We start from the raw sequence: 17,940 nt of genomic DNA, 5'->3' as shown, positions 1-17,940 counted from the left end.
CAGGCCATGAGGGACGCCGTAGTGGAGGGCGCTGAGTAATTTCGACCACCTGGGGTTCTTTAACGAGCACTGACATCACACAGCCCAAGGGCCTCTAGCATTTTAACTCTATCGAAATGCGAATGCCGCGGCCGGGATACAACTCTCATCTTTCGGGTCAGCAGCCGAGCAGCATGATCACTGAGCCACCTCAGTGATTACTCAGGATTTGTTGCGCAATAACGGTTAAAAACGCCTACCAAATGTGCCCGCTTGGCAGGCGGCAGGGACGGCATGCGGAGACGAATGCTCATGTCCAACGATTCGCGCACGGTCAGCTCCGGTAGCAAGACGTCGTCCTGCATGACGTAGCAGCTCTGTCGGTTGAAGAGCTCCGTGTTCCGCACCCAGCCGTTGACACGGACCTCGCCTTCGTATCCTCGGTCGCTGCGGTTGAGAGAAGTGTGCACGTGAACTTCGGCCAGGCAAGCACCAAAAATGAATCTCTAGTTATAAGACTGCCATATACGGCACCCTTGATGATGGCCATGTTTCCGCCCCGTATATTGCTTAGGGCGCCAAAACATGCTGCACGCACTTATAGAACAACGACAGCCGAAGATGCAATGATTATTTGCCCCTTGAAAATAAGGCCATACCTGATAATTAGTGCTAAGGTACACAGCCGTACACCTAGTTTGGACAGCGCTCGACCGCAGGCACTGCCCGATAGACGCCGCTGGGGCCACTGAATGTACGCGCCATGCGCACTGTACACAGCGGAGCCCCGACCATCAGATTGTGCATAAACTCTATTCGAAGCTCACATTTTGAGAAACTTTCGTCCCCACCGGTAGTAGTAAGGTAAAATGTTCTTTAATGCGAATGCAATAAGCATTTTAACAGTGCCAGGTCTCTTCTAGGTCTTCTGTCGCTTTGTCTCAACTTGATGTCCCCAAAATAAGTTCCGAAAACTTGAAAAGCGTAACAACATCCTTGTGTTAAAAAACTGTAAAAATAAAATGCTGGAGTAAAAACTTCAAAAGAGCCGCACATACGACGCCGCACATATGACGGACATCACCACGATATGCCATTACGCCCAGTAGACATTTACGTAGGAGCAAGACATTAGAAATATTATACCTTGAGTACCGAACGCCCAATGAAATGGACGGTCAATGAGATGGGGCTCGAAGAATCCAATATACGCGCTTAACCACGTCAGTGACGTGCTGACACATTGTCGCCGCGCTAGGAATTGAACACGAGGCCACGGCGTGACCCAAAATGAGCCTCCTGAGGGAAGTCAGGAAGCACCTTCTGGTCTCCTTCCTACGCAGGGACATGCATCCTGAATACGACGAAGCGAGATCCCGGGGCGGTTTGCAGGGATACAGCCGACCATGTCGCGTACCGCCAGTACTGAAAATTGGGAGGAGATGGCTATAGCTGTAATCTTTACCCTGATCAAAGCTACTAATATGATTTTGGATTTCAAGGGCGCAGCTAAAAATTTCGCCCGGGGCCGCATACCGAGGGTACGCGGCCATGGTCCTCCCATCCACGCTCACACAGCCAGCATTTCTGGGCACCCTCCAACTCCTCTCTCCCAGACAAAGACTTCGCCCATAACACCAACCGATAATTATATTACCCAGCAACGGGAACCAGTGAAAGCGATTTCACTATTCACAAGGATGTGCTTACCGTGTATCAAGAAACTGCACAAGAATACCGCCTAGCTGGCAAACATTTCTTCATCGGCAAGAAGCTCCTAACCGTATCCCAGGAACACACTTGGCGACGTTTGCAGACTGACTCATACACTCACCCCACAACATATTACCACATGTTGGGCAGCATAGTGGGCGTCGTCTAGTTGTTGTTTTTGTTCTGGCCTTGGTCACATGGCACATAGCAACATACCAACGTCTATTTAAAGCCCCTGACTTTCTGCTCTTCTTCCTCTATCCAGATAGATACACAGGCGCAAGCAAACTCAGCCCTCAGCCAGCCCACCTCAACCACATAATGTTGGGTAGCTCATATCTACCAAGTAGACATATCAATATCAAAAATATTGGGTAGTGGGAGACACTGATTCGCAACTTAGATCCAGACGTCCAAGCGGCGGCCTGTAAATGGGTTGCGGAGGCCGCCGGTGCCCAAGGGCTCCCGTCCGCCTATCCGCACCACCCTTCCTTTCTGAATTTGAGAACAATAAAGTTTTCAACAGCAGCAACAGCCCGAGAACGTAAAGAAACCGCGGCCAGTCGCAAAGGGTTGCTCGGTTCGATCTACCACAACAAAGAGCGTAGCAATAGCAACTTGTGTTGTGTCTGCGTGCTGAATGCTCTGGATTGTGCTCTAGTGACCTAATTGTGCACTCTATATGCAGCATCATTGGTTGCCACGTGAGTTGTACCTGCTGGTTCCAGACAAAAGCTATAGACTGTGCTTTGTAGCACAGAAACTGTGCTGGACAGTCTATTTTTTTTTTTGAAGGTCAGTCGTGCAAGATGAAACATTTGAGCTGCCTATTTTCTGTTCAGTTTTTACCGCTTAAAATTTACTTGCAGATTATGTCAGCCCGAACAATGAGTGCACCCCACAAACACTGAAAATTCTTTTGGTAAAAAAAAAGTGCGGTAGTTATGCGAGTAAATATGGTATTCAAGATTGCTCCAAAAGGTTTGAGACAAAGTTGTGGTTGGGCAATAGCAACATCCGACTGCTGCCTCCACGAAGACGCCACCTCATATTAAGAGACAATTATGAGTGCTATCACTTGACAAAAAAGTCATAATACTGGGAATAATATAAGCTATTCTTCCAAACTTGAGTACATAAACCAATATAAGAGGCAACAGCTGCCAGGAATGCATAAGACGACTTGATCAGAAATGTGTGCGGTGGAGTGAAAATAGTGGCATCTTTCAAAAATGTACGAAAAGAAGGGTTAGGCGCTACGAAAACTTTTTTTAAGCTTCCATTCAAAACATTAATATCAAAGGCTTTCGTAGCTGGCATCGTTTCTAGCAATCAATTTCATTGTACTTCGACTACGAACAACATCGTGATGGGGTAATCAGTTGCTTAATGAATCTGAATGGACAACATCTCTGACTCATACCTGATCACTGTCATGCACTCACGGCAGTGAAGAAGTGAATGCAAACAGAATGTAACTTACTAGTGGCCTGAAAGAACATTCAAAAGCGTTGTTTTGCCAGCTCCGGAAGGTCCCATTATGGCAGTCAAGGTGCCAGGCGAACATTTGCCGTGCATGTTGCTGATTAGCGTTCTTTTGTCTACAAAAACATAAAATAAGGCAAAACGTTTAACACGTCCGCTCTAAGAACAGACAGCAAAAAGTAACGACAAATAATGAAAGTTTATCAATGCGAAGATTCCTTTTTACTGTGTACGCGAAGAAAACTTGTTAGACCAGCTGAGGTAAGCTTTAAAAGTACTAAGATTAAGACAGCACATGATTTGTCAACTAAGCCCAAAACGTGTAGCAATTTGGAAGGCCTAATGCAAACAGACGTGTGCGCTGTGATGAACAGACATCGTCGGATAACAAAAGTGACACCTTGCGCTTGACGCCGCGACCTTGGATGCAGCCGGCTACGAACTCACGAAGAGTGTTTTCCTCCATTTGTCAAGGATAGCATATATCATGCTTGCTACGAAACCGCGTAACTCGCATCCTCGTTTTGTGTCTTTATTTTTTTCTGTGCGCTTTGATATGATGCCGGAAAAATGCCTGAGAGAGCCTGCACCGCCGCACCGCTTGAAAACATTCCGCTGCGTACCGTCGCCTCGGCGGCCGGCGACTAAAACTTGCCTAAGTGCATTTCGTGCCGTTTTTACGCAATACACGCAGCGTGCGCGTCTGAACGTTTCATCGTGCACTGTCGTTAAGTGTTTTTTTTTTGGTTTAGCGCTGCATAGCAAAGCTTGAAAACGCTAGTGAGCGCAACAGGAATCGTGCCGGTAGAGCTAATAAGATGAAATTGCGGCACCAAAACATGTATAATGGCCTTCAGACTCTTCAAAACACATTGACGGCCGTTCACTGAGGATGGCACGTTGCCAGCGCTAACATATTTGAAAGCAAGCCCGTCTAAAATGCCTGTGAAATTAGATTAATTAAAAGTCAAGAAAACTTTCAGCTGGGCCTAGTTTTACCACTTGTGTAAGTGTTTTTCATGATGCTGTTATTGTCCTGTAAACATGACACATGCTTCTCTTGTTTTTATTCTGTCAACTTTAATTGTAAGGTCATGGTGTGCTCCGAGCGTGCTCAACTCCCGCACCCTCAAACCGTTACACCCTAATCCCCAAGTCCCCATTCCCACCTCAAACCCTACGACGTCTTACAGCACCAGGCTGTTTAAACACTGTCAATGACACACCATCACACCCTCCGGAGCTACTCCTGTCACCCCTGGACAACCGTCTTATATGTATGCAAGAGAGAACGTTTGTGAGCTTGAGTGACACACGCGTGACGCACCGTAGCGCGTGACTCAAGATTACTCTCCTACATATCTAGCCCTAGCAGCACCTCCCCGTATCCCACCCTATTAGTGGTCACTTAATTCGGCTTCACTAAAAATTTCTAGCAAGAGGCGGTCACCAAAGGCTAGAGCTTATCCGTGGCATTAGATATGAGCATATCAGCATGAAAGCAACAGGCGTTCTTCACCCCTACCCGGTGTTTCTAAACACTCCGAATGGCGTCAGCGTTTCGCACAACCGTAGAAGTCGGCGTGATTCGCATTACCAGAAAGGTAAACGTGCGGTCACTTATTTTCTCGTGAATCGAAAATTACAAATAATTGCGATCTACCTTTGCTGCTCCACATATCGGGTTTTTATGAAGCAAAACTTCTGTTTCAGCCTGCCAGAGTGTTATGCTTATAAAGGAGCTATATGAATATTGCAACGTCAATGTCGCATTGTTTGCCTCCACCAATAATGAATTTTTTTGTGTGTGTATGAGTAGCTGCACTCCTGCGAACACTTTTGAGCTGGCGCAAGACATAGAGGTGGTGCAAAACCGAAGGTCGGGGACCTCCTAAAGCATAGCGAAGTTGAACTTGACTATAATTGATGCAAGGAGCCTTTCCAGAAATACGCAAGCGGCAAAAATCTCATTGAAATGGAAGAAAAACCGCTTGAGCCAGAATACAGACGTTTGAAGAAATGAGAGCATCAGAAAAAATGTCTTGCATGGCGTTTTGAGAAAATTTACGGAATTGTTCGCACATGCATAAAAAATCCTCAACTCCTTTAACCGGTGGAATTCTTTGAGGTTGATTTGAAATGTGAGAGTACGACTCTAGGTTAGCACTACGTAAACACTATGCATTCAATTACGCACCTCTACCCTCTTTGACAGCATATGAAATGCTCGTCCACTCAAGCGTGACGCTGCTTCCAGGGCCACCGTGGCTGAGTGGCGTGCTGCACTCCATGTCGACGTTCAGCATCCGAGGCGTCAAGCGGGTATTTGCATTCTGCTCAATGCCCGGAGAATTTCGCAGCGGGATTCCATCGCTGGAGTCAATGCCATATTCGATGGCGTGCTCTGCGATTTGGTTGGAACCTAGAATCAAGTGACAGTTGGCATTAGGGCACGTGGGCACCCGAAAGAAACTTACGCTTCTAAAGTATTTGAACTAATTATATGATAAAATGATATGAGGCAGAAATTACATACTGTTGCTCTGAGTCCTGCTTGAAAGACTTATGTTTAACATTTCACTGCACTGCCTCTGAATTAATTCCAAGGTAAACGACCAGTTGCAGTTGCAAGGTTGTATGTATGTCGAGCATGGTCAATGTCGTTGTTTGCTTTAGCATAACTCAAAAGTTAAAGTAAGTTTGTGGCAAAATCATGCTACCATCGAAAAACGAAATCTTTTTTTTTTGTTTCTTACAGGGAACACGCCTTGCTTGCTAAGTTAGGGGGTAATTAAAAATTGCTGTGTAATTAAAATGGACATTATGTGCCTTATAGTCTAAGAATAAATGCAGCGAAGCAAAGAGCGAGTATCGCCTCATTGTCAGGTCTTGTATATATGCTAATGGCATTGAAATTGCTTAGTAATGACGACATTTTTACTTTAAACGTAATGTGAAGTGTTAACATTTGGGAAAAATTCTAAGCAGCTGAAAGGCTAAGGCTGTGCATAATTAAAAACAGATAGGAATGGCGCTAGCAGGTGGGGAAAATTTTTTCGCCAGTAGGCAAAAGCTCATTGCCTATCAGTGATAAAAGTTTTTTTTTTCATGGAATAAACTTGGTCTTCACTCAACCTAAAGCACACAGTGTGATGGTAGAGAGTGTAAAATTGCAGGAAATATACCTGTTTGAAACAAAGATATATTTCTAAATGCATTGCCACCTTCTAATACATAACTTGCATCTACCTAATTATACGAATTAAAATCACATTGCATAGTAAACAATATTAAAACGGGAATGTCAGCATAAGCAACTGCCACGAAGACAAATGCGAACATACTTTTTGCGATTAGATTTTTTGAAATGAAAAGACACTTTAACTTCATTGAAGCTAATATAGTGAAGTTTTGAAACCTACAGTTTTACAGTTTTGAAACCCACAAAGCTTTTATATTCTGATAAAGGGTCATTACAGTAAACCACATGGAATTCCATCCTAAGTAGATGCTTCACCTACGACTCTTAAGTAACAAAACAAGGCGGACTTACTGCGCAGCTTAGCACGTAGAAAGAAACAGCCGAAAAAAAGAGCCATGTTTACTTTTCTTAACTGCGACAGCATGCTTTTGAGCATGCAGGAATGAAATAAAGGTAAAGGCTTTCTTTACTTGACCTCGTTTAAGGTCTGCTGCAGCGAAAAGAACACCAAAAGAGGAGGACAGTTGACCAGCTCGCTGGGGTCATTCATGGCTGGTGCGTACCAGAGAAAACGTATACCGTAAGCAACCTTAGTGACTTCCTAAGCATGGCTGTGTTGTGCAAAGCAAACTGCACGTTGCATAACATGCAGAGAGCATAGCCAACCGTATGTGTAGTAGCAGAGCGCACACACATTGTTTGCACGTCCGACGCGCATCGTGAGCTAGAAGGCATGAAGAGGTACTCACTCATTCGACTTCGAAGCTCAAGCTCCATAGGTCTTCTGCTTTCCTGCCGCCTGCAAAGGCTGCCAGCGTTGGAGAAGAGAGAAAAAGGCGAGGGTATAAACTGGTTGTGAAACACTTCATAAATATTACATTGCGCGTTCTCTCTCCCCATTCCTTGGAAAGAAAAAATAATTGCCTATATTCTGTGCCAGATTGCTTTGCACGAAATAGAACCTTGATTGTGGAAAGATAAGGTGTGTAAATACCTTTTTACGCCAGTAGATTAACTTTCACTCACTGAGCGGAACAAGAACGTGACCTCGGAGCAAAGAAGAACTGAGACTGATGCCAGACAGAACTCAGGTTTTTGTGAAAGGCGTAGTCCAGCATAAGCTTGTTAGGAATGCTAAAAAAAGCGGCTAAAAGAGATGACCTTTAAATAGTATGCGTTCTCTACGCATAGGAATGAAATCAGCTCTGCTGCCAGGAAAGGGTTGCTAGACTGGCTTACTTTTTATGCGAGCATAGCGAGTCATTGCCTTGTTTTCATTGATTAAAATAAATGCTTAAGTCGAATGCTACCGGCCAGCCAGATTTTTCTTAAAGAAATGGTAGTGTAACACTGTACACCTTCAGAGATGAATTACGCTGGAATTAATTTCTTTCTTATCTGGATTTTGATACTAACCCTTCTCTCTGCTCCACTATCAAACACACTAGTTATTGTTGTTAGGCCATCTGTAATTTGTAATGGATGACTATTTGCCATCTGGATAATGAAGAGAAAAATAAGTAACTTATTAACATGACCTTAAGTGCTGTGCTTTTTTTTAACTGCGATTTCTCGAGAAGTATAAATCAGCTTTGCAGTGTTTGGAATTATATCGTCTTTCGTTCAAAAGGGTGCCTGTTCGAAGGACTTCTGTTCCTGAAATACGATTGTTCTCGTTCTGGTTGCCTTGTTTTCTTTCAGGTGCACAACTACTCTTTTATATACAATAACTTTGCGTGTTTTAGAAACGAAAGGAAGAACTGAGGTGGTTCTGAAATAATTGACGTTATCTGACGCACCCTCCTTGTGCATTGCCAGTATTCTTGCAGTTTTGATGAGCATAGCAAATTCACCAGTCGATAAGGCGAGCTTGTAAATATAGAAGAGGGGCTACATTTCACAAGTACCACAATTTTCATAACCCTGGTGCTTAATTCATCGGCTCCATATGCCCGGTGAAGATATGGCGTTCGTTATCTCTGCTGGACTCGTTGGCTTAACGAATGTAGTGAAATTATGAGATTGTCTATTGTATGCCTCGCATGGGCGTACGGCTGTATTGCTATACACTGCGTGTCTGATTTTTTGGAGATGCGAGTTATATTTATTGGCTGTACAAACAGCTGACAATGTCGGCTCGTCGATAGCTATTGATTGAAGGCACGTAATTCTGGTTCCTATACTTAATTCTCTAAAAGTCCTCCAAAGCAGTGAAGGATTACTTGCAGCAGCAGTCAATATATTCTAAAAGCACTCCCCTTCAGCTTTTTTTATTTTCGAGCTCTTTTCCGAAGCTGCTAGCACGCGTGTGGGAAATGTGAATGTTTACTTTAAAAAAATTGATGATGGCCTAGCCCTGTTAGGCCAGAATATACGTAGCGTAAGCGCGGCGACATCTGGTTCGGAAGAGTTAATATATGAAATGCGCGCATTCACTACATGCGCCTTTGTTCACGGTTAAACCTTGAGCCGTCGTGGCGGAGTCTGGATGCATGCGTGTGCCTCCCAGACTTTTGATGTTTTGGAAGGAGGGTTCATGCAGGGGTAAGGTGGCCTGGTGTTTTGTGGCGTAAGCGTGCTTAGACTTTTCTTTTCGGCACTATTTCCACGCAATAAAGAGAAAAAAGTGCCGTCGTGGCGGAGTGGTAGCGTCTCCGGCTCAAACGCCATAGGCCCTGGTTCGATTCCTAGCCTCGAAACATGTTTTTTTTTTTTATTCAGTGAGGGTGCGCGGGGTTGACCACGTGGTGGGCCACTTGGTGCGGAACAACCACGCTGCTCGCGTGGTTGTTCGCATGGCTCGTCACGTGGTGCGGTTTCCAGAGGATGCGCAGACCGGCGAGACGCGCGCGGCGGCGGCCGCTCCGGCGCGCCAGCTGTGCGCCGTGTGACGTCACTGCTCCTCGCGCATGCGCAGCACGGCTTTCCAGGAGCCACGTGAAACTGCTCAACCTTGGCCAGTGTAGCTTACGCTACAAAAAATGCGTCAAATGACTGGTTCCTCTGTATGAGTGATAGCGAATCCGTAGTTTCATGATTTTTCGGTGCGTTTTGTGCGTCTGTAGCTGCAAACAAGTGCGCAGGTATTTTTAAAAGGCTATAAACTTGCTATATGCCTGCTCCCTTCTTATTACACTCCAATCGATGATGTTACAAGATCTTGGAACATCGTTATGTTAATTTTGCCTATCTTTTTATACGTGTTCTAGCTTATATCGTAATGTGCACGATACCGCGACGATCAAAGCGCTATGTGGTGCAAAATAATGTTCAATGGGCACTAATGTCATTAAACAATGCATAAATTAAGTTCATCAAGAAGTTCATCAATTAAGTGGTTTGTTATACCCATGATGTACTTGTCTCGATAATAATGCTTTTTGGCAATTGTGTCACACTCCGACTGACATCAAATAAATCATATTTGTGAGAGTTTTTTTTAAGAGGAAGGTCAATACTGAAGTCACCCTTGGGGGTAACAACTAAAATTTAAACGATAGCCTGCGATATAGGACTTTAAGACAATTTTCAAAAAAATTTCACGCAATCTTTAGGTATGTGGTTCAGCACAGCAAGAAGTAGACTGTTGCTTTCAACCGCAAGTGATCCACAATCACCGTTACCCATACAGTATTAATGCAACTCATTGTACAGTAGGCCGTTACCACCCGTCACGTTGGCTTAGTGCTTATGGTGTTCGGTTGCTGACCTGAAAAACACGGGTTCGATCCCGACCGCAGTGGTGGCATTTCGATGGAGGTGACGTTCTAGTCATGTGTACTGTGCTATGTCAGTGCACTTTGAAGAACCCCAGGTGGTCGAAATAATCCGGAGCCCTCCACTACGGCATCCCTCATAGCCTGAGTCAGTTTAGAACGTTACAGCCATTAATTTAAAAGGGCCGTTACTAAAATCGATCTCAACCCCACCATTCATTTCATAAGTTACACCACTAGGCACAGATTGGTCACCGTCATATTTAGGAATAAAATAATTAGAGCTGTACAAGGTTTCAGCAAATGCCAACATACTGAAGCTAAAACGCACAAAGTCGAAATTCAAATTGACATCGTCATATTTGTTGCTGAGGCTTTTGGCACTGTTATGAAAAACATATTAGACACATTGCTTGTAGCGAATACAGCTATTCACTGAGTCCCAGAACCTTTCTCGACTAAACCCCACTGGTCCTACCTTTGGCTAAGCGCATCGGAAGTTTAATTTCACTATTAATGGAATTGTCGCTGTTGTATCGTGGGCAAATCTTCCCGTGTTTCAAAATTTAATTCACGTTCCGCTTGATGTTTTCCGAAGATTAACTTTCGTCCTTTCGCCCATGCAAACATGTAGTGCCTTTATTAACGAAAACAACCCATTATTATTCGCTGCAATGTTGTCGCGCAACTCCACAGTTTACTTATTTTCCCTCAAGGCGACTTTCTTCTTGAGCCAATCTTGCTTAGTTGTTCGGGACAGAAACCGCACGATAATCGATTGTGTCTCTCCTTTTGCTAGATGTCTGTGAACAGCACAAGGTTCTTTTGTAGTGCTGTTAGTTGTCATGGTAAACATTTTGTTCAATGAAGAGCTTTGCGTCCCCCGAATTGATAGGAGGTCTTACTCTAGGGCTCCCACGTACTTAGCTTTATGCGGTGCCTGCTGAACCAGCTGACTTTCTTCCTCTAGGCTTGAGCTGCAAAGCAGGACCTCCCACTGTTCAGATAAAAGGTAGGACTGCCCGAATGGGACAGGACAGGTGAAATAGGAACGAAAACGATAAACACAGGCGCAGACACGTACTTGTGGCAGCACTAACTTGCGTTTTAAAGAGACAGTGAGGAGAACTTTATCAATCTTTTTTTTTGTTAGCAAATTCTGATTGTTCCGCATTTCATGGCTTTGTTGCCGCTTGTCCGGGAGCGAAAGATGCATTTATTTCATGATGATAAATCCAGGCCATTTCATGATGATAAATCCATTTATTTCAAAGAAATTTGGATTCGAGGGCGCTCCACTACTGATCCGGAGTTCCCGGGTTCGAACCCGACCGCGGCGGCTGCGTTTTTATGGAGGAAAAACGCTAAAGGCGCCCGTGTGCTGTGCGATGTCAGTGCACGTTAAAGATCCCCAGGTGGTCGAAATTATTCCGGAGCCCTCCACTACGGCACCTCTCTCTTCCTTTCTCCTTTCACTCCCTTCTTTACCCTTCCCTTACGGCGCGGTTCAGGTGTCCAACGATATATGAGACAGATACTGCGCCATTTCCTTTCCCCCCAACACCAATTATTATTATTATTAAGTTGAAAAAGTTTTTCCCGCCGCTCTGATTCAATCTCGGCGCTCTCATTTGACGTAACGGCGCACTCTTATGACGTCATAGGACGCAGCGACGTAAAACGTGACGTAAACGCAGACTCCGTAATTTCTGGCGCCTAGTGGTGCGGTCTAGCAGCAGCCGAAATGAAATCTACCGCCACCGCACGTTGAAGGCACCTATCGGGGATCGCTACCGTCGCTTCGTTTACGTTTGCACCGGCGTCTTGCCAGCGTTACGATGGATCTCGTTCCCGAACCCCGAACCCGACAACGAAGTTCTTGCAAAAACCCCGGCCTGCATTACAGCGACCTCAGCCCCACAGAGCGTGCGATGCTTTTGAGGGAGCACGGTTAGGTTAGGCGCCGGCGGGTCGTTACCCCCTTCCTCACTGAGTAGCTGTTGCTAATTAAGTATCTTAAACCCAATGCGGGCGGCGGGGGGTGGCGAGGGGTGAGGACAAGGTCGGCGCGTCGTGCGCATCGGAGGCTGTCCGAGGTTTTGGGGCCAATGGATTGTGGTTCCTTGAACGGCGCCGTTGCACGGTGCAGCAGGCGGCTTCTAGGAGGCTTCCCATGGTTGCAAGGACCAGTTTCTTTTTCGCCACACACACACAAAAAAAGCAGATGGGTGCTCAAGGGCGCTCGCGTTTAAAGTTGGCGGCTTGAAAGTGAAGGCGACGCACAACGCTTCAACGGATTCCTCGCGTTTCCGGAGGTACAGGGTCCACTGGATTGGGCTCTCTCGCTCACTTGCATGCATCTTCAGATGTGTAGTGTGAATGGATTAAATTAGCCATGAGATCGAATAGAACAGCTCCGCCCCACTGCTGAAGCTATTGAATAGAGCCGCAAAAAAACGAGTTGGAGGAGAGCGGAGTTACGGTCTCTGCAGGTTCCAAATGTCGTTTTTCTTAACTGCCTCGTATCTTGTTTCCCGTCCCTAATAAACGATTTCCGTTAAGTAGTTCGAAGTTGACTGGCACAGCCGGGAACGTTTCGCCGGGCGAGCGCACGAAGACAAAAGTGCTCTTGATACTTCTCACTGCCTTGTACGATCACCGACCATCGTGCCACATATTTTTTCATCGATCGTGGCGGTCATCTGACCAGCCTTAACAGGCTTTTTCAAAGGTTAACTAGCACTTGAAGCGGCACTTGGAGTTCCTCTGCTGTTCGGCGCTTGTGAATCGAGGCGCGTCAAAAACAAAACCACGGGGCACGCAAAGCTCACAAACGCGAAGCGTCATAACAAGCCGAAACTCTCCTGGCCGCCTGTGGCGCCGCCAAACATCGGTTTTATCTGCTTCCAACATTCAGGTTGTCTTTTGTCTGTCTTCCTTGTATGATAAAAGTGCACTATCTTTTTCAAAACAAAATTTACTTCAATACTGAACCGCGCCACCTTCCTTTGTTAGCCTCAGAGATTCGTGTTCTTCATGGTAGAAGAGAAATTCCTCCAAGGTGGCGTCTCTTGTCCTATGACGTCATCACGCTTATACTTGCTAGATTGGCCTGTGGCGACGATGCCTGTATTTTGGTTCTTTCTATTTTCTATCTGACAAGAGCTTTGTTTTCAGTAAGAGTGGCGTTTTTTGATCAGGAGCTAATATCCTATGGATACAAGCCAAGTTCAATTTCTCCTCAGTGTCCCTCTAAGCAGTACGTCAGGACACGGGACACAGAGGTGGTCACAGCGATGAGGTTCCCACACGTCAACGCAGCCTCGTGCTTCGTTTGTGCACACAAAACAGAGCCCAGGGTAGAAGAAATCTGATGTAGTAGAACGTTATTGCGGGCTAGTAGGTTCATTTCAGATAAAAGGTAGGACTGCGCGAATAGGACACGACCGGTGAAAAAGAAATCCCCTTTCTGTTTCTTGGTTTGGACATGATTTGGCCCATTAATAATCAAAATCTGGAGATATCCGGAGTCAAATCATGATGGGTGTGGTGAGCGGCAGAACCGACAGATGGCGCCACATGCGCGAACCGCCGAAACGCGCAAAGGAGTGAGACGGCGAGGGGACTCGATGGCCGACACTGATACACAGAAGACGTGAGCCCCGGTAGCTGCGAGGAAATAAACCCAGTTATGTCTAAGCCCGCCTTGTCCTTACTGCTCGGACACCACATGGTGGCAGCGGTGGTGGGGAACGACTCCAAGCTGCGTCTGAGTGGTCACCGTAACCCTAACGTGACCCTAACCGTAACCCTAACCCTAACGTGACGACGTTAACGGGAACGCTATCGACGCTATGGCAACGCCGGATCCTGCAAACTCAACGACGGCTGTACCAGCGTTGGGGCGTCAGCAGTTTCCACCCAATCCTTTTGCGGTTGAACTACCAGGGAAACTTGATTTCCGACGACTTGAGGACTCGAAGTGTTGGTTCACAAGATGGGAGCGGTACCGCGTCATCTCAGGTTTAAAGAAGCAGGATGCCGAAACTCAGTTCAACACGCTGATCTACGCCATGGGTCGAGAAGCAGAAGACGTCTTGGCTTCGTTGAGACTTACGGACGCTCAGAAGCAGGACTACGACGCCGTCACCCGCGCGTTCATGAAACACTTTGTGTCTCGCACGAATGTGATATCTGAAAGGGCCAAGTTCAACAAACGCAAGCAAGAAGCTCACGAAACCGTCGACACATTTGTCACGGATTTGTACAAGCTGACTGAATCCTGTGAGTACGGCAGCTTGAAAAAAGAGCTCATTCGTGATCGTCTGGTGGTTGGACTGATCGACGTAAACCTCAGCGAGAAGTTGCAACTGAACGCAGAACTTACCCTGGAGTCGGCGATATTGACAGCGCGCAATTCTGAGACGGTCAAACTTCAGCAGAAGAAATTGCGGCTGCAAAGTCAGTTAGATATCGCAGCAGTATAAGTTCGTGATTCCGTACACCGGGTAAAACCTAAGAGACGACCGCTACATGGCAATCCAAATCAACGAGACGCAACAGGCAATTGCAAGTGGTGCGGCTTAGGTACGCGTCCGCACTACCGCGCCAACTGTCCAGCTGCTGATAAAACGTGCTAGAAGTGCGGCAAAAAGGGACATTTTGCATCTGTATGTTTGCCCACGAAGACTGCGGGCTCGAAGAAGATCCACCAAGCCGCCCTAGAAGAGGTACACTTGGTAGAAATCACACGCACAGCCAGGTTCCAAACCATGGACCATCACAGCGACAGTGAATGACCAACCTGTACTTTTCAAAATGAATACAGGGGCCGACGGGACGGCTATTTCTCTTAACGCCTATAAAAAAGAGCATATGGGATCTCTGCAGCTACCAACCAAAAAACTTTTGGGACCTGGCCGAGTCAAGATTTCCACTGCGGGACAACTTGAGGCAACCATAGAATGGAATGGACAGTCCACCCAACAACAAGTGTTTGTGATAGACAACTTACACTGGAGGCTTCTGGGAAGACCAGTGATCAAGTCCCTGAATGTTGTGCTTAACCATCTGGAAGTCACAGAGCTAAGAGACAGTAAGGCAGAAGGCTTCCTGACTAAGTACCCAAAGCTAACCTCAGGCTTAGGACTTATCCGTACTGAGTAGAAGATAATGCTTCAACCTGGTGCAAAGCCTTACGCCATTACCTATCCGAGGAGAGTACCTCTCCCAATGCTGCCAAATGTGAAACAAGAACTGGAACGCATGGAGAGCCTTGGAGTGATTTAAAAGATAGACCGAGCACAGAATGGTGTGCGCCGATGGTAGTAGCAAGAAAGAAGGGTGGAGAGCTGAGAATATGTGTCGCCTACTGTGGTTTCAACAGCTGCATTCTCAGGAAAAGAGTTTTGATGCCTACTGTCAAAACTGGCAAAACTCGCCTGAGCCAAGTGGTTCAGCAAGCTAGACGCAAAAGCAGGCTACTGGCAAGCTCCACAAGCACATGACTCGCAGAAGTACACTACCTTCCTAACGCCATTTGGAAGATATAAATTTCTGCGATTGCCTTTCGGCATATCGACTGCACCTGAATTCTTTCGGAGAGAGATGCTAAGAGTGCTGGAGGGCCTGGAGGGTCAAGCCTGTCTTCAGGATGACATAATCGTGTTCGGAAGAACGCAGGAATTACATGACTTGCACTTACGAAAGTACTCCAACGGCTTCAAGATGCTGGTATAACTCTGAACAAAGAGAAGTGCGAGTTCAGCATACAAGAAATCAAGTTCTTAGGACACACAGTCACGGCTGATCGCATACGGGCTAATCGAGAAAAAGTCAGAGCTCTCATTGAATTGCCACCACCTACTGATGTTACAAAAGTGATTTCATACCTTGGAATGGTCAATCACCTTGACAAGTTTCTTCCTAAGGCTATCACAGTTGACGAAATCGCTTCGGGATCTGCTTCATCATGACGTTGACTGGTATTGGGGCAAGGCACAGCAAGATAGTTTGATGCCATTAAAACAGCCCTCACGACAACACCAGTACTGGCGCACTACGATCCCCACAGCCCGCTCACTGTGCCAGCTGACGCTTCTTCTTATGGCCTAGGAGCAGTCCTTCTACAGGAGATGTCTGGACGACGCCTACCTGTCGCATATGCCTCCCGGTCCCTCTCCAAAACCGAACAGCGCTATGTACAGATTGAAAAAGAGGCCCTGGCAACCATGTGGGCCTGTGAGCATTTCCGTCCATATTTCCTTGGATTACGATTTCATGTAGAAACGGACCATAAGCCCTTGATGCCGCTAAAGTTGTCGAAACGATTGGATAAACTCTCTCCACGCTGGCAGCGCCTGCGAATGAGACTACTGGAGTATGACTACACAATCTCCCACACACCAGGCAAGGAGATCCACACAGCTGATGTCTTGTCACGCAGACCATTAGCCGACGGGGGCTCCGGCCATCCAAGTAGTCTTGATGCAGCAGTCCTAGAGTATGAAGTACTCGTGATAGAACTACTTCCGGCATCCGCCAACATGCTTGAAAGGATCAAGACAGCGCAGGAACAGGACCCTACCATAGCTAGAGTCAAAAGCTACTGTTCGACATCCTGGCCTAAAGGAGTGTCACTGCCGTATTTAATACAGCAGTACGTCACTGTTTCTCACGAGCTTGCATGTGTGCAGGGCCTTCTCCTCAAGGGAAACCGCATAGTTATACCACCGAGTTTGCGAAGTGAAGTGCTTGAATGCCTGATTATCCATGAGAGGTGGTTGGAATGGACCTTCTCAATGAAAACGGGGAGAACTACTTAGTAGTGGTGGACTACTTCTCAAGGTTCCTTCAGTTGAAGAAGCTGAAAAGGACAACTACTCACGACATCAATCGAGCACTCGAGAAGATCTTTGCTAGATTTGGGGCACCTGCTGCCATCCGATCGGATAATGGACCCCTATTTACCTCTACTGAATTCAAGTTATTCCCTCGAGAATGGGGATACAGCACATCACAAGCAGCCCGTACTATCCCCCCGAAGCAACGGAGCGGCCGAGAGAACCGTACAAACAGCAAAACGGCTCCTCAGGAAATCGTCGAACAACAACAAAGCTCTGTTAGCTCACCGTGACTCGCCAGCTTGCGAAGGCTACTCTCCGGTTGAGCGACTCACGGGGCGCCGAGTGAGAACCGACGTGCCAACTGTGTCAATGGAGTTCCGACCGTGTTGGAACACTCGCCCTTACCGGAACAGAAACCAGGTGTACAGGGCAAAACAACGCATCGATTACGACCGCCGACACAGGGTCTGTGAACGAGAACGCCTGCTGCAGAGCACAGCAGTCCGCTTTCTCTATGGTCCGGCTGCTAAAGGGACTGTGATTGCCCCGGCTCTCTCTCCGCGTTCTTATGTGGTGCAAACCGCAAGCGGGATGACTCGTCGCACCAGCAGTCATCTCCAGCCTCTGCAACCACAACCAGGGACGGTCACGACAAGAAGTGAACGCGTCGTGAAACCTCCGAATCACCTGGACCTGTAGCCCAACTCTCATAAAGAAGGGAGGGTGTGGTGGGCGGCAAGACCGACAGATGGCGCCACATGTGCAAAGGACTCTGACGGCGAGGGGACCCGATGGCCGACACCGATACGCAGAAGACGTGCGTCCCGGTAGCTGCGATGAAATAAACCCAGTTATGTCTAAGCCCGTTTTGTCCTTACTGCTCGGACACGGCTCATGGGGCGCCGAGTGAGAACCTACGTGCCAACTGTGTCAACGGAGTTCCGACCGCGTTGGAACACTCGCCCTTACCTGAACAGAAACCAGGTTCCGAGACAGCCGA

General features: G+C 46.8%; 1 protein-coding gene across 2 annotated transcripts in view; it reads right to left on the bottom strand.

The window, feature by feature from the left end:
• Nucleotides 1-7,184, bottom strand: part of LOC144136771 (ATP-binding cassette subfamily G member 4-like) — a 32,431-nt gene extending 25,247 nt beyond the window's left edge. For both annotated transcript variants that reach the window (XM_077669379.1, XM_077669380.1), the window contains exons 1-4: nucleotides 7,129-7,184; nucleotides 5,375-5,599; nucleotides 3,176-3,293; nucleotides 240-426 (exon numbers count right to left, since the gene is read on the bottom strand). In XM_077669379.1, the coding sequence (XP_077525505.1) occupies nucleotides 240-426; nucleotides 3,176-3,293; nucleotides 5,375-5,599; nucleotides 7,129-7,156 (558 nt within the window). In that variant the 5' untranslated portion in view covers nucleotides 7,157-7,184. The remainder of the gene's footprint in view (nucleotides 1-239; nucleotides 427-3,175; nucleotides 3,294-5,374; nucleotides 5,600-7,128) is intronic.
• Nucleotides 7,185-17,940: the final 10,756 nt, after the last annotated feature.

Source organism: Amblyomma americanum, chromosome 6 (genome assembly GCF_052857255.1).
Source record: "Amblyomma americanum isolate KBUSLIRL-KWMA chromosome 6, ASM5285725v1, whole genome shotgun sequence".
NCBI classification, from domain to species: Eukaryota; Metazoa; Arthropoda; class Arachnida; order Ixodida; family Ixodidae; genus Amblyomma; species Amblyomma americanum.
The sequence above is the reverse complement of the archived record's forward strand: the minus strand, read 5'-3'. Positions and strand labels throughout refer to the sequence as shown.